Genomic DNA, 15,152 nt, shown 5'->3' on the forward strand with positions numbered 1-15,152 from the left:
TTCGCGCTCTGTCACGGATTTAACGACTGTCACAGATCAGCAGCCATTAAACAATTTACCTAAGGTCACAAACTTAATTTGAGAGCTAGGGCTGCACCCATCAAAACAGCCCCAGCCATCCCAACAGCCTCCCTTAAAACCACCAAGCCACCAGTGGGTACAAAACGACCTTTGGATAGTCAATCTGAAGATGGAGCCACTAAACCCAAGGTGTTTAAAAAAATCCCTGATTGGGACTATAAGGCGAGATTTAATCAGTTGAATGAAAGTACCAAATTAGCCAAAATGCACTGAAAAACTATGAAACAGATGTTTTAGGTATGTTTAGGTAATCATTGCAACTCAAGTTTTAGGCTTTGTTTTCCAGAAATTGAAGAATTGAGAGCTCAAGTGAAAGGATTAGGTGCTGAAACCAGCACAAGTCAAACCACGGAAGAGAAAAACCTCATAAGCGACTTGAGAGCAAGCAATGCTGAATTGACTGCCCAAGTGACATGTTTGACTGAAGATAACCAAAGCTATGTATGTTGCAGTATAGCTTTTGGTTATCTTCAGTCAACATGCTATACTGCAACATACCAGGTGTCCAAGAGCACCCTGGACATAGGAGATTAACATGGGAAAATGGTTTTGATTTTTTTTGCGCCTGTACGGTTCATTTAATGGAAAAACGCTTTAGATAAAAGTTGTAGAGCACATTTTCGGCTATCAACTTGTAATTTTTTCAATACCGTAGATTTGACCATTAAGACGAAAAACGGATCTAAAATTCGGAAATTTTAAATCTCCCGCCAAGCGGTCGTTAAGGAAAGTTTATATCCGGTCGTGCTACCAACCTTTCAAAATCATAACAATCGTTGTCAGTCATTCTGTAATCAAAACATTCAAAACAAGTTTATTTAGTAATAATTTTGAGTTACTAGCCACATACTGCGAAGAAAATACAATAAATCATGATAAAAGACTTTATCAGGAGCCACAGTCCCAAAATCTGTAAGTTGCGTTCATAACCTCATTCAATGTCTCTACTCAACTTATTTACTTTGTAGCAAAATTCTTTAAGAAACACTGGTTTTGCTTGCAATATTTAATGAGGATAACCGAATCACCTATCTCAAGCCTCTTCATAACACTACCAACGATTTAAAGTGATAAAAACAATGGACTAGGAAGGCCTGCAGATGTTTGAAGATAAGTTGCTTTACTAAACAGGGACCACAAAAGAGGGTAAATACTTCCCTCAAAAGTGGTGCAATTTAGTGACCTATGTGACTGATAGTTTTATTGTATCCTTCTGTTTTGTAGTGTTATCAACACACCATAGTGTTTAAGTGGTTTTACATTGTATGATGTTAATAGAAAGGGCATTTTTTATAACTGATTGTCAATGTTTTTCCCATCTCTACAGGGTAAGGTAAGTACTGATATTTAATTAGCTCCATTAGTTAACTTGAACATCATTCACCTACAAGGATACTTGTAAAATGTCTACTAACCAAAAATAGTTTATTTGCAAGTAATGTGTAACTCGAGTTAACATTTGATTAGTAAAAATATGTCCTGTGAAATGGTGTATTGAATTAGAAGCAAATTGTTTCTCTTTAGAGACTTTCAATCACTACATTTCACGTACCTTTGCTAATTTGGAACTCCACTATTAGGTTAGTAAGACAAAGTTGTTTTAGCATAGCTTGTATGGTGACAGGTTCACCCACTCACACTCAATCTGTGGAACAATCACTGTTTATGTGGTAAGACCAGTTTTCTTTGCCTATGCCTTGTACCTAAGCTTTTCACTTGAAGGAAAATGAATACTGTACCTTGAACTGTGAATAAATAATTAATACAAACGTTCAGTGTACAAAGTTTTATTTGGAACAATTGAGTGTGTGGAAAAAAGAACACAATTATAATGTTAATACCTAAACCTAGAATAAAATAGCTCATGTAGATAGCTCAATTGAAAAGTTGGTTTTTCAACAATACCTACCCATATACAAAAAGTTTTGTCACCTGACTGATAATTTGACTGTGTAAGTCCATATTCTTCTTAGAAGGGGTTTCTCAGAGGTTTATAGCCAGTTTAAGATTATTCACATTTCACATGCACATCAAATTTTGAGATTTAAGTCAGATATCAACACTGAATCATTTTAAGTTTTAGTTGCAACACTGGTGAAGACCCTCGCTGATGATAGTCCATGAAGTTAAGCACATTGAAACTAAATCACATCACTTTTGAAGGAAGTATTTGGCCCCTTTGTTGTTGTCCCTGTACAGTAGGAAACTTATCTTCAAAGATCTTCATTGTCCACTGTTTTCATCACTTTAAATCGTTTGGTAGTGTTATGAAGAGGCTTGAGATAGGTGATTCGGTCATCCTCATTAAATATTTGCAAGCAAAACCAGTGTTTTTTTAAGAATTTTGCTACAAAGTAAATAAGTGTTAGTAGAGACATTGAATGAGGTTATGAATGCAACTTACCAGATTTTGGGCTGTGGCTACTGATAAAGTGTTTTTATCACGATTTGATTGTATTTTCTTCGCATTATGTGGGTAGTAACTCAAAATTTAATTTTAATTAAATTTATAATTAATAAGCTAAAAACTTTATAATTATGTTAATTGATTTTTCCGTAGGATGACCAAGTACAACATGCATGTTCATAGGCGTTTTGACGCCAACTTTCCTAAGCTCTTCATAGATATTAAAAGTAGGAACACAATGAATTGGACACTCAAAAAATATATGATCCAAGTGATCAACGGAGCCGCAATCGCATAAGGGGTCGTCTCTAAGATTTAATCTAAATAAATGCTCTCTCGTCAGACAGTGCCCAGATCGCATTCTGATTATTGTCGTAAAATGTTTTCTGCTTTGAAATGGAATTTTAGAAAACCACGGACATGACAAGAAGTCTTCCTGAACTCTACTATAACGAGAACTGTCATTTAACTCTCTCCATGTCTCTCTAAACTGCAAAGACAACTCATTTTTAATGATGTTAACTAGTCTCCAATAGGAACAAAAACTTCTTTAGGCACATTCAGAATTCTGCCAACGATTGCCAACTTATCTGCTTCTTCATTCCCTAAAATTCCCACATGACTAGGAATCCATCCTAATAGAATTTCACAGTTATTAAGTTTATTAATCTCTTGAATTAAATTCCGAGTTTGACAAGTTAGAAAATCATCATCCGTTGTAAGGAGTGCACGTTGAAGTCTTTGATGGCGCTCTGCGAGTCTGTAAAAATAATTGCCTTATCCATATGTTTCTTGACAGTGACGATAATTGCTTCGTGTATGGCAGCTAACTCAGCATTACATATTGATAGTTCTTTGGGTAGTTTTGATGCAAAATTAAACTTTATTCTAGGTATTGCGATTCCCATACCGACGTTTTCCCTTTTAGAGGCATCAGTAAAAACAAAAACGTGAGTATCTTTAAGGTGTTCAGTTTTTAATAGAAATTGATGTCTAGCGTCCGAATCCCTTTTATCAATATTAACGTAAGAACTTTAATGGGGGTTATTTGATTTTCAAAACCAAAAACAAAGCATGGAAGAGACGGACTTCTGAAAATTCTCCTATGATAAGGAAAAAATCTGAATAGCATCTGAACCAGCAACGGGACATTAAGGGTTCTGGTAGTGGTGTTAATCAAGTATTTTATTCTGAGTGATTTCAATAAGACAAGCAGGGGGTGGTCAGACAAGGAAAAGATTCTGGACAAGAATCTTACTGCCAAAACATTTCTTCTCACCGAAAGAGGCAAATCAGCTGCTTCACAGAGCAGTACCTTAATAGGGGTCGATTCATGGAACCCAAACAAATACGTAACCCTTCATGATGCACTGTATCTAATTTTTTAAGAAGTGTTTTAGCAGCATTGCCAAAACAAAAAGAAGCAAAGTCCAAATGAGATTTAACCAAAGCATGGAAAATCGTAAGCATGGTACGAGGGTCCGCCCCCCACCACACTCTGCTTACTGCCCTCAGAACATTCAAACCTTTTGTGGCCTTATTTGAGATGTTTTCTACTGCATTTTCCATTTTAAATGCTTGTCCAAAATCACCCCTAAATATTTAACTTCGTTTTATATGGTATAATTGTATTCTTGATAATCACGTTAGGTGGCATCTGTCTGCGTCTCCCTTTTGTAAAGTGAATTGCTTCACATTTTTGTAAAGATAGTTGGAAGTTTTTATTTTCCAACCATTCCAGTGTCATTTCCAACGCCGAGTTAATATCTTTTACCAATAGTTCTATATTCGAACCCTTAGTAATCAATACCAGATCATCTGCGTAACCCATCAGAATGACGTTTTTAAATTTAATGTTGAAAAGTTTCCTGATATATATATTGAATAAAATCGTACTAAGGGGCGAACCTTGTGGTAAACCAGCCGATGTTTTTGGGCCAAAAAAGGAACCATCATTCTTTCTGGTAAAAAACGTCTATTCTGCAACAATTTAAGGATTGCGTTATTCATTTCAATTGGAATATCCAAACTGTTCAAGTCCTCATACAGTGCGTAAGGATCAACGCAGTCATATGCTGACTTTAAATCCAAGAAAACTGCAATGGCCATTGGTTACTCTTGAAAGCCAAGTCAACAGAAGAACATAAATAAGATATATTATTCTGTATACCCATGCCCTTCCTAAAACCCGTTTGAAAAAAGGAAAATGTGATTTTGGGGCTGTATACTTCGGTAAATTGTGGTGTCATAATTATTCTTAGCGGCACTAGAAGGCGATTGTGATATGTTATGGTATGATAGTGAATATTCTGAATCTGTATTGTAAGAGTTGCGTGATGTATAAGGCATGGAATTAGAGATTGAAGTAGAGCTGTTAGCGTTTTGGGTTCTACCATTAGGGAAATTTAAGTTATCGTTATGTGCTTTTTGTCATAACCTGATTGGTGGTGGATTACTCTTTTTCGAGTGGGCTCATTTATAACTGTTTGGCTAAAAGTTCTTTTTTTGAATTGTTATTAAAGTGTACAGTTCTTTGGTTTGGGGTAATAACGTTTTCATTGTTAGGCTATGCGAAGTATTAATTGGGGAAATTCCGAAGGTTTAAAAAAGAAATCATCTCTAGTCTGATAAGTTTTTTTGCAAGCCGAAGATGCATCGTGAAAAGTCATATTTTCATGCCATCAATTTTTTAATGTCCATTTGTCTTAGATATTCGGGGCATTTTTGTAAGAGCTTTTATGAGCCTCCTTGCAGAAATGGCATTTAGTTTCACAAGTGTATTCAATTTTATCATTCCCATTATCCATGGTTTATGATTTTGAGCATTTTTCTCGCCGCAATTAAAGCATTTCTCTTGCCCTTTACAATTCTTCTTAGTATGTCCGTATAATAAACAAGAATAACATTGTGTCACTGGTGAAATGTAAACTGCAACTGGCAGAGAAAGACCAAAAAATTTAATTTCTTAGGCATTATTGTTCCCTTGAAAGTAAATAGACAAGTCCCAGTTGGAACATATTCAATTGTATCATTTTTAAATACTTTGCGATTTAACCTTTTAATAGTAATTATATCATTTCTACAGCTACAAGCTTCCAGAAGCTTGCTTCTGAAAGATCCAAGCCTATTTCCCTTACTAATCCTTTAGATGTGGTAAAATTTAAAGGAATAAAAATGTTATATCCTTTGTCTTTAAGATTTTTGTTCTCTATAAATGAGTTAGCTGCTTGGGCAGAAATGAATTCGATGCAAACACGGTTCAAACCTTTATTTTTTATGGTTTTAACATTTTTCAAGTGTAGATTAAATATATCTCTTGCTATTTTTAGATGCGAGAACCTGCCGATATTGTCCGTACTATTTTGCGATTCTATATAAACAAAAAAGGGACCAAAATCCGTATCATCGTAAAAAACTGTAGGTTTATTAACTTTAACTTTATCTTGCAATACAAGTTGGTTTGACTCCGTATTAACTCTTTGAGAGTCCAAGGATTTATTCAAATCGTTTCATCCTGTTCCACTAAACTCGTCCAGGGGGGTGCCTTCCGGGCCCCTCCCCCACCTTGGTCATCCATTAGGACAACAAAACAAAAAAGCCTATGCACTAAGCCAATAATTACAATTAAGAAAGCAAACGTGCGAAAAGCATCCAAAATAAAACAAAAACCAATGCAGAAATACTATAATTCCATCTACGCACAGTTTACAGAAGTTAATCTACTTTGCTACGAGTGAGTTTCAATGGTTCTTTTATATCGCGGCATCGGTTTTTACACCACCATTTAGAAAATTAAAACGCCAGGTACCAGAGATACATTATGAGCCCTATAAAGGTACCAAAGGGCGTTGTGATACTATGATTAGTTTTGGATTAATTTGAATTTGAATGTCGTATGCGCTCGCTGGCTTGCTAGACTAGTGAATTCAAAATTGCCGCCCTCTGACGGGGTGTAAGGAGTTCTCACTACCCTCTAAAGATACTTCATGTACCAAAGGGAATTTTGTCACTTGTTTAACAAAACAATCAAATTAGGGGCAAAACATGAATCTTTGTTATCGACAATAATTGTCTAATGACTCGTAATAAAGTAATGAAAATTGGCCTAAAGGAAGTTAAAACTGTAAGTAAAAACTCAAATAGGCGTAGAAAACATTGCGCCATTCAAGGTGTTTTGTACAGAGCGTCCAAGTTAGGAAATTTGAAAATCGGTTAATTCGATTTTTTTAAATGGAACACCCTATATTTAAGGGTTGCATTATTCTCCTGTCAATTCTCTTTAAGTTTCATTAAGATGTCTCTAACCTATCTTTGCTTGTTTTGGCGCTATTTTAATTTTTCTGAATTAACGCATAAGAATAAATAAATTAATGCAATTATTTTCGAAGTAGGCCATGGTCGTCGTAGCGATATTGCTTCAATTTTCTAGTTTGAATGAATTTTCTAGACATAATGAATGTCAAACTTATTATGTCTAACGAAGAAGCGTACAGCGCATTTTGAAAGATAATAAAATGCATCCTTATCACATACACTACAACAAAGAGTTACATGTTGACGACTACCAGAGTAGGCTGGAGTTTTGTGTGTGGGCTCAAAACACAATTCGAGTATTAAGAAATTTTGTTCATTTAATATGTTTGGAGATGAAGCTACTTTTCACCGAAATGGCAGTGTTAATAGGCATAACTTTCACTATTATCCCACAGAAAATCCATATTTGTTAGATATAGTACTCAAAACCGATGGTCTTTAAATGTTTGGGGTGGAGTTATCGGCGATAATGTAATCGGTCCTTACTTTTTTGAGCAAAGAGTAACCGGAGAAGTGTATCTGGATTTGACAAAAATGGACTTTTCTGTATGGGGATTTGTTAAAGATCAAGTATACAGAATATCACCGACAACAAGAGAAGATATGAAGATACGAATACAAAACTGTTTTCGCAGTATAACTGTTGAAATGTGTAATTTAAATCGTTCTTTTGAGAAACGTCTTGAACTTTGCATTCGTGAAATTAAAAATTTTCAATAGACCTAGCATATTTTATTTTGCAATGTTGCACACAAGCCAAATGTAAAGGAAAGGAGTAATGACCCTTTACTTGTTAAATTGACCAAAATTAAATTCTCAACACTTTAGGATAGCTAAATGCATAGTGTCATATTCAAAAATTTTAAATACAATTAATTTACCATATTTTTCAAAGATCAATAATTTAAATTAATTATTTGCAAATAATTTGTCATAATGAATAAATACGTAAGTATGTTAGCTCGTCTTTATGCCACATTTTGTAACGTGATAAATCATGTAACGTGATCATGGCCAACTTCGAAAGTAATATTTAAATTTATTAATTTATTTTACGCGTTTTTTGGGCAATAATTTAGTAAAATTAAAAAAGCTCTCAAACAAGTGACGATAGGTATAGAGACATATTAATGAAAATTAAAGAGAATTGACAGGAGAATAATATGCAACCCTTAAATACAGGGTGTTCCATTTAAAAAAATCGAATTAACGATTTTAAAATTTCCTAATTTGGACGCTCTGTACAAAACACCTTGTATGGCGCAATGTTTCCTATGCCTATTTGAGCTTTTGCTTACAGTTTTGACTTCCTTTAGGCCAATTTTCATTACTTTATTACGAATCATTAGACAATTATTGCCGATAACAAAGATTAATGTTTTGCCCCTAATTTGATTGTTTTGTTAAACAAGTTGGCAACGCCGCCATTTTATGCAATGATGAAAACTGATTCGGATGTAGAATTTTACGAAGAATCCAAATATGCAAAAATATACAGGGTGTTTGATTAAAAAAAACAAAAAACATTGATCCTAACTTACGCAACACCCTGTATAGTCGAAAGTATTTTTATGTTGTAGACCAAATGATTCTGATCAACTTTTACATAAAGGTTTTTTTAGAAAAATCAAACCCAACAACAATATGGGACTTTGTCACACTATTGCGCCACCCTGTATGTGGAATTATAGATATAAAAGGAGAATGCTTGAAATTTTAAAGGTTTGCAAATATGTTGTTCTAAAATGTCCTGTGGATAGTGAAAAAAACGAAGTAACTGCTCACAATGTTTATTTAACACATTTTAAGTGAAGAAAAAAATAAGTCCGACGCCACTACTTCGGCTCGGCTTGCTGGAATCCGGCTTGTTAAGTTGTTTCCTTGTTTCGTTGTGGTTGTTGATAACTGTTGTGTGTGGTGCAAGTTTTATTATTGTAATAATTGTTATTTTGGGTTTTTTTATCCTCATATTGTAAGTATTGGGGTTTTGTGAAGAATAGCTAACCACGAATTTTGAGTCAATTTTTTTTTTGGGGGTTAGGTTACGTCTTATATAGTACAGATAAAAAGAAAAAATGCGAACGATCCACAATTTTTGTCACAAAATCGTTCAAAAAATCGATGATTTTACAAGCATTTTGTGGAATTTGATCAGCTGATTGGGAAAGTTCGTCTGCGCTGTTGCCAAATCGCACGCGTAGTCTGAAATCAAATATTACATCCTTCTTAAAAATTGTAGAAGTGTTTTGAAAAAAGAATGAATATGAGAATATGTGAACCTATGCTAACCTAGTGGCCGATCACATAGAGTAATCAAAAACATGGTTATGCTGTAATGGTTATTTTTTAAAATTATTAAAAAAAATGCTAGGTGAACGTGAACCTATGCTAACCAAGTGACTGATCACTTAGATGGCAACAGCGGACAAAGCATCTCGTCGTAGTAAATTCGTGGTTAGTTATTGTTCACAAGACCCTAAGTATTGTTTGTTAACCAAACCCCATTATAGTTTGTTAAGTAGTTTTTTTCCTTAAAAAACTTTCAGAATTAATTAACATGCAAAAGTCTAAATTGCCCAAGTTAGCAAACTTAAAGCCTGAGAATAGAGTTTATTATCCGAAGCTCAGGCAGCTCCAGCTTCCAACACAAATCAAAATGCAATTATGAGAGCCCCTTTAAGACGTTCGCGCTCTGTCACGGATTTAACGACTGTCACAGAAAAGCAGCCATTAAATAATTTACCTAAGGTCAACAAACTTAATTTGAGAGCTAGGGCTGCACCCATCAAAACAGCCCCAGCCATCCCAACAGCCACCCTTAAAACCACCAAGCCACCAGTGGGTACAAAACGCCCTTTGGATAGTCAATCTGAAGATGGAGCCACTAAACCCAAGGTGTTTAAAAAAATCCCTGATTCGGACTATAAGGCGAGATTTAATCAGTTGAATGAAAAGTACCAAATTAGCCAAAATGCACTGAAAACTATGAAAGAAGATGTTTTAGGTATGTTTAGGTAATCATTGCAACTCAAGTTTTAGGCTTTGTTTTCCAGAAATTCAAGAATTGAGAGCAGGCAATACTGAATTGACAGCTGAAGTGAAACGTTTGACTCGAGACCACCAAAACCTTTACCAAAAATTAGAGACTCAAACCAGCACAATCCAAAGCATAGAAGAGAAAAACAGGCATTTAATAAGTACAAACCAGGGTTTGGAGGCAGACTTAACTGATGTTTTGCATTGGAAACAACAATTGCAAACTGAAAATGAAAAACTATTAAAAGACTCCAAAGAGTTCTGCGGAAAAATACACAGTTTGAATGGTAAGATTACACTTTCTACTAAATATTTTATCATAATTTGTATGATTTAAGTATTGATTTTCTGTCTACTTTTTTTGTTATACCAGAGCACTAAACATTTTTCAAGTTCAGGATTAATATAGTAGTCAGTACTTTGGCCAGGTCACACTGTTTTACAATAATTATTGGCTGTTAGTGTAAAACCATCATACATACAGGGTGTCCCACGACGACATGCCCTGCAGTCTCCAATATCACCGTGTGTCAAAAGCATGGTCAACTAGAGTACCAGATAATCCCAACCGTGCAGCATAATATAAAAATGTTTTTCTCAAATAAAACAAAATGGGTTGGATTTAGATATAGGCAAGTAAATTGAAACGTATGGTAATTTTTAATGCTCTAAATGATTCCGTCATAAAAAATGTGGGTTTCTATTTAAAAAACTTGAGATTTTTAATTTTTTTAGTGGCAAGTTTATGATTTTTTTTGACGACCCTGTATACAAATGAGGGATTACGCACCCTCAGTTTAATAAAACGATGCTTTACTTACAATAACCAAAGTTTCATTGCCAAATGAAATACGGTTTTGACAGAGTACAAAAATATGTTGAGCGTTGCAACTGTCACTTTTTTGGAAAAACATCAAATATTTCGAAAACGGCTAAAGATAGGCATAGGGCATTGTACACAAAAGTTGGTCAGAATTTTGTGAGGAATCCAAATATGTATTAATATATAGGGTGTTCTATTTAAAATAAGAAAGTTGTGATCGACTTCCGGTATAAACGGAAGTGCAACCATCTTGAAAATATTTTTAGATTGGGCATGCCACATCAGTATCCTGCCAAATTTTCAAAACTCTCCTATTTATACTTTTTCCAATATCAATCGATGTCTTTCGTCGTGGGACACCCTGTATACAGGTGTCCAAGAGCACCCTGGACATAGGAGATTAACATGGGACAACGGTTTTGATTTTTTTGCGCCTGTACGGTTGATTTAATGGAAAAACGCTTTAAATAAAAGTTGTAGAGCACATTTTCGGCTATCCACTGGTAATTTTTTCAATACCGTAGGTATGACCATTAAGACGCAAAAAGCCTTTAAAAGTCATAAATTTTAAATTTCGCGCCAAGCGGTCGTCAAGGAAAGTTTATATCCGGTCGTGTTACCAACCTTTCAAAATCATAACAAATCGCTGTCAGTCATTCTGTAATCAAAACTTTCAAAACAAGTTTATTTAGTAATAATTTTGAGTTACTACCCACATAATGCAAAGAAAATAAAATGAAATCGTGATAAAAATACTTTATCAGTAGCCACAGCCCAAAAATCTGGTAAGTATAAATACATAACCTCATTCAATGTCTTTACCCAACTTGTTTACTTTGTAGCTAAGTCCTTTAAGAAAACACTGGTTTCAACGTAGATTCTAACTTGAAAAAGTTTGATAAAAACATCATAAATCATCTTCAGCACGTAGGTAAAACTTTGAACACATTTGAAGTGTTGATAAGTGAAAAATCATGGAACATAAACCATAGTTGACCTGGCTATAAAACCATGTCCTACATGTTTTTTTCAGTAGAGTGACAACAAGTCTTCATAATTGGGTAGATATAAATACATAAACTAACTATTAACTCCAGCTCTTACACTTCTTACATTTTTTCAAGTTCAGGATTAATATAGTAGTCAGTACTTTGGCCAGGTCACACTGTTTTACAATAATATTGGCTGTTAGTGTAAAACCATCATACATATACTATTTGCAAAAACCAACTAAAATTGTATTTTTGACATTTCTTGTTTAGCCACAAAGTTGTTGTTTTCACATTGTCATTTTGTTTGATTGCTTAAAATTGTATAAACTTGTTTAGGTAAAAAATTTAGTTATAAGTCCCCTGGTATTGAGATAATGATAAATCTTGATGAAATACACCATTGAAATTAATTTTTTTCTGGTCACATGACAGTTTTTAGGTTGGATTAAGTAACATGCCTGCTTTTACAATTTGTACTTGACTTTTGACTATTGAAAATTGAAAATTGAAAATTGAAAATTAAAAATTAAAATATATCATTTAATTTTTAATTTGTTCTCAAAACTGTTTTAACCCTTTTTAATTTTTTGTTAAAGATTTTAACTAAATTTTAACAAACAGACAGTGCTGTATGTGTGTGTAGTATGTTTTCAAAGAACTTATAAACTTCTTTTTAATTATAAGTAGTTAAGTACTACTGAGACTACTTAAGTAGTGATAAATTAAACTTATGTCTCAAAGTACTTCAAGTATAGTTTATTTATTACTTGTACTACAAATGTTTCAATTTAAGTACTTTACTTATTACTTAAAAGTATATTGTTTAATACTTTTACTTAATACTTCAAGTAGATTTGAAATTATGGCTTACTACTTATTACTTAAAGTAGTTTCGGCGATTACTTATTTCAGCTCTGTGGGCAATAACTGTTTTTTTACATACAGACCAACTGAGTGAGCCTTTAAAGAAACAAAGCCTTAGAAGATCAGAATACTGGTTTGAAGCAAGAATCATCTGGTTCGAGTCTGAAAGACGAATGGCATAATGTGATCCAGGATTTGAAAGGTTCTTTTTGTTTGATATTTCAAGTTTTTAATGCTACATTGAGTTCTATATTACAGGGAATATTAGAGTATTCTGTAGGGTGCGGCCCAGGCTGACAAACGAAGAAAATAAATTGGAATGTTCCATAAGCTTTCCCGAAGAAAACAGTTTGGTGCTTCGGAGAAAGAATAAAAGTCAGGACGGGCAAAGCAAGTTCCGTTTTGATAAGGTTTTTGGCCCGTCCAGTTCACAAGAAAATGTAAGTTTTGTTTTTATATCTTTATTATTTTATTCACGTTGTTTGCCAAACCGCATTAAAATCGGTTGACTTGTTTCGAAATGGTAAGGTTTTAAAAATGAGATGATGATGATGAAGGTTTTATAATGTACTAATATTCAATAACGTGTTGACAGAAGCTAAATGAGGGTTATATAACATCAGAATGAGGGGGAATAATGGCCACATTCATAAGAACAAATCGATTAGCAATAAAAAAATTGGAATTTTAAATTCGATGGTCACAAGATTTATTTCAGTGCATTCATAAGATAATTGTAGTAATAGCGATTGCTAATTGATGTGTCTTATGAATGCGGCCATTAATTATTATTCACTGTCGACCTAAAGGCGGTCGCACACCAAAGATGCATTAAGCGATATCAAACATGCGATATGCGGTATTCTTGATGTGTACATCCAGTTAGTCTTCTTAATTACTGATATACCTATTATCTTCACAAATCTGCCGCAGTAACACCGTACCGGAGTTTGCCAAATCATTAAGTATAATTCCATGATATAGTCAAAATTTCGGAAAAAAAAATCTGAAATGACGTCAAGCAGGTTAAAAAAACACGCATATCTTGAAGTAGATCAAAAACTTGAATGTACGTACGTTCAGTCACCGTTCGTTCACAATCAAAGTGAAAATCGTTTGTCTCTGTCTCTAGTTTTAGAGCTAAAAAAATTTATATATATAATATGAATTAAATCAAGTTTCGTCAACAAACCTGTTGGTTTCATATTATAGAAAAGGCTGTGTCTAAAGCTTCGTCACGTTTAAAATTTTGTGTTAAAATGTCTCACCTTGAGGTTTTTGCTGGCACTGTCAATTTTGATGTTTGTTTTGTTTTGGTTATGGCTCGCTTCGGATAGAGTTTCACTGCAGAAAATCAAAAGAACCAGAAAAATGTATTTCTGCCAGTACAAGGAAGTCGCAGTTGTTATATTATTGATTATATTCATGGAATTGTCTTATCAAATACCATTCGAGCTCAGATTTTGAACAGGATAATTTTTCCGCTTGTCTTCTCATACTTCTTTATGGTACAAAACTCGACCTGTTTGGCAAAATCACTCGAGCTACGCTCTCGTGATTGTTTAAACAGGTCTCGTGCAGTTACACCAAAAAGAAAGTGTTCTAAGACAAGCACAAAATTATCCGGCTAAATCTGAGCTCTTGTGGTATTGCCCCGACAATTCCACTCATGTACAAAAAATGCCATATACAGGGTGTCCCGCGAGGTAAGGGACAAAATTTCACTACGTGTTCTTTCGGTAAATTCGAGTCGAAAATGTTCTATGAACATGGGTCCGCAAATGCTTCCTTCCCAAGATACGATTTTTTTAAGTTTAATAGTTTATTGTGTTGAAAAGTACAATACTCACAAAAATATTTTTTACAAAAAAAATTAATACCTCTTGGAAAATAAACTGTTTATAATAATTGTTCAAAGTGTCCATTTTCCCATTGTAAGCATAGTCTAGCCCTTTTAATGATGTGGATGAGAGCCATTGTAGTTTCGGCACAAAATCACTATTAAATTTAAAAAATCATATCTCGGTAAGGAAGCATTTGCGGACCCATGTTCATAGAACATTTTTGACTCGAATTCACCTAAAGAACACGTAGTGAAGTTTTGTCCCTTTCCTCGCGGGACACCCTGATACGTCATCAAAACACGGTTTGCTATCGGCTAATAAGGAAGGAAGAGAGTTTGCTAGCGGATAAAAAAATCGGATAATTTGCTGTTGATTTCATCGTTTCCACGGATTTTCACTACACTTCTATTGTTGCAATGTCTCACGTTGAGATTTTGCTGGCTCTGCCATTTTGATTTTTGTTCGTATCGTTTTGGTTATGGCTCGCTTCGGATAGAGTTTACTGCAGAAAATCAAAAGAACAGAAAAATATATTTCTGCCATTACAAGGAAGTCACAGTCTTATTATATTATTGATTATATTCATGGAATTGTCTTATCAAATCCATTCGAGCTCAGATTTTGAACAGGATAATTTTTCCGCTAGTCTTCTCATACTTTCTTTATGGTACAAAACTCGACCTGTTTGGCAAAATCACTCGAGCTACGCTCTCGAATTTAGTTACAACAGGTCTCGTGCAGTTACACTAAAAAAAAGTGTTCTAAGACAAGCACAAAAATTATCCGGCTAA

At 34.3% G+C, this 15,152-nt stretch overlaps 1 protein-coding gene across 1 annotated transcript; it reads left to right on the forward strand.

The window, feature by feature from the left end:
• The first annotated feature begins 9,418 nt into the window (after positions 1-9,418).
• LOC145734567 (uncharacterized) lies at positions 9,419-12,683 on the forward strand. Its single transcript, XM_081988044.1, has 4 exons — positions 9,419-9,806; positions 9,856-10,125; positions 12,599-12,628; positions 12,679-12,683. Exons 1-4 carry the CDS (start codon positions 9,467-9,469, stop codon positions 12,681-12,683), a joined length of 645 nt encoding a protein of 214 aa, XP_081844170.1. The 5' UTR covers positions 9,419-9,466.
• Positions 12,684-15,152: the final 2,469 nt, after the last annotated feature.

This window comes from Ips typographus, linkage group LG1, assembly GCF_016097725.1.
Source record: "Ips typographus isolate SLU linkage group LG1, UJ_Ityp_2.0, whole genome shotgun sequence".
NCBI classification, from domain to species: Eukaryota; Metazoa; Arthropoda; class Insecta; order Coleoptera; family Curculionidae; genus Ips; species Ips typographus.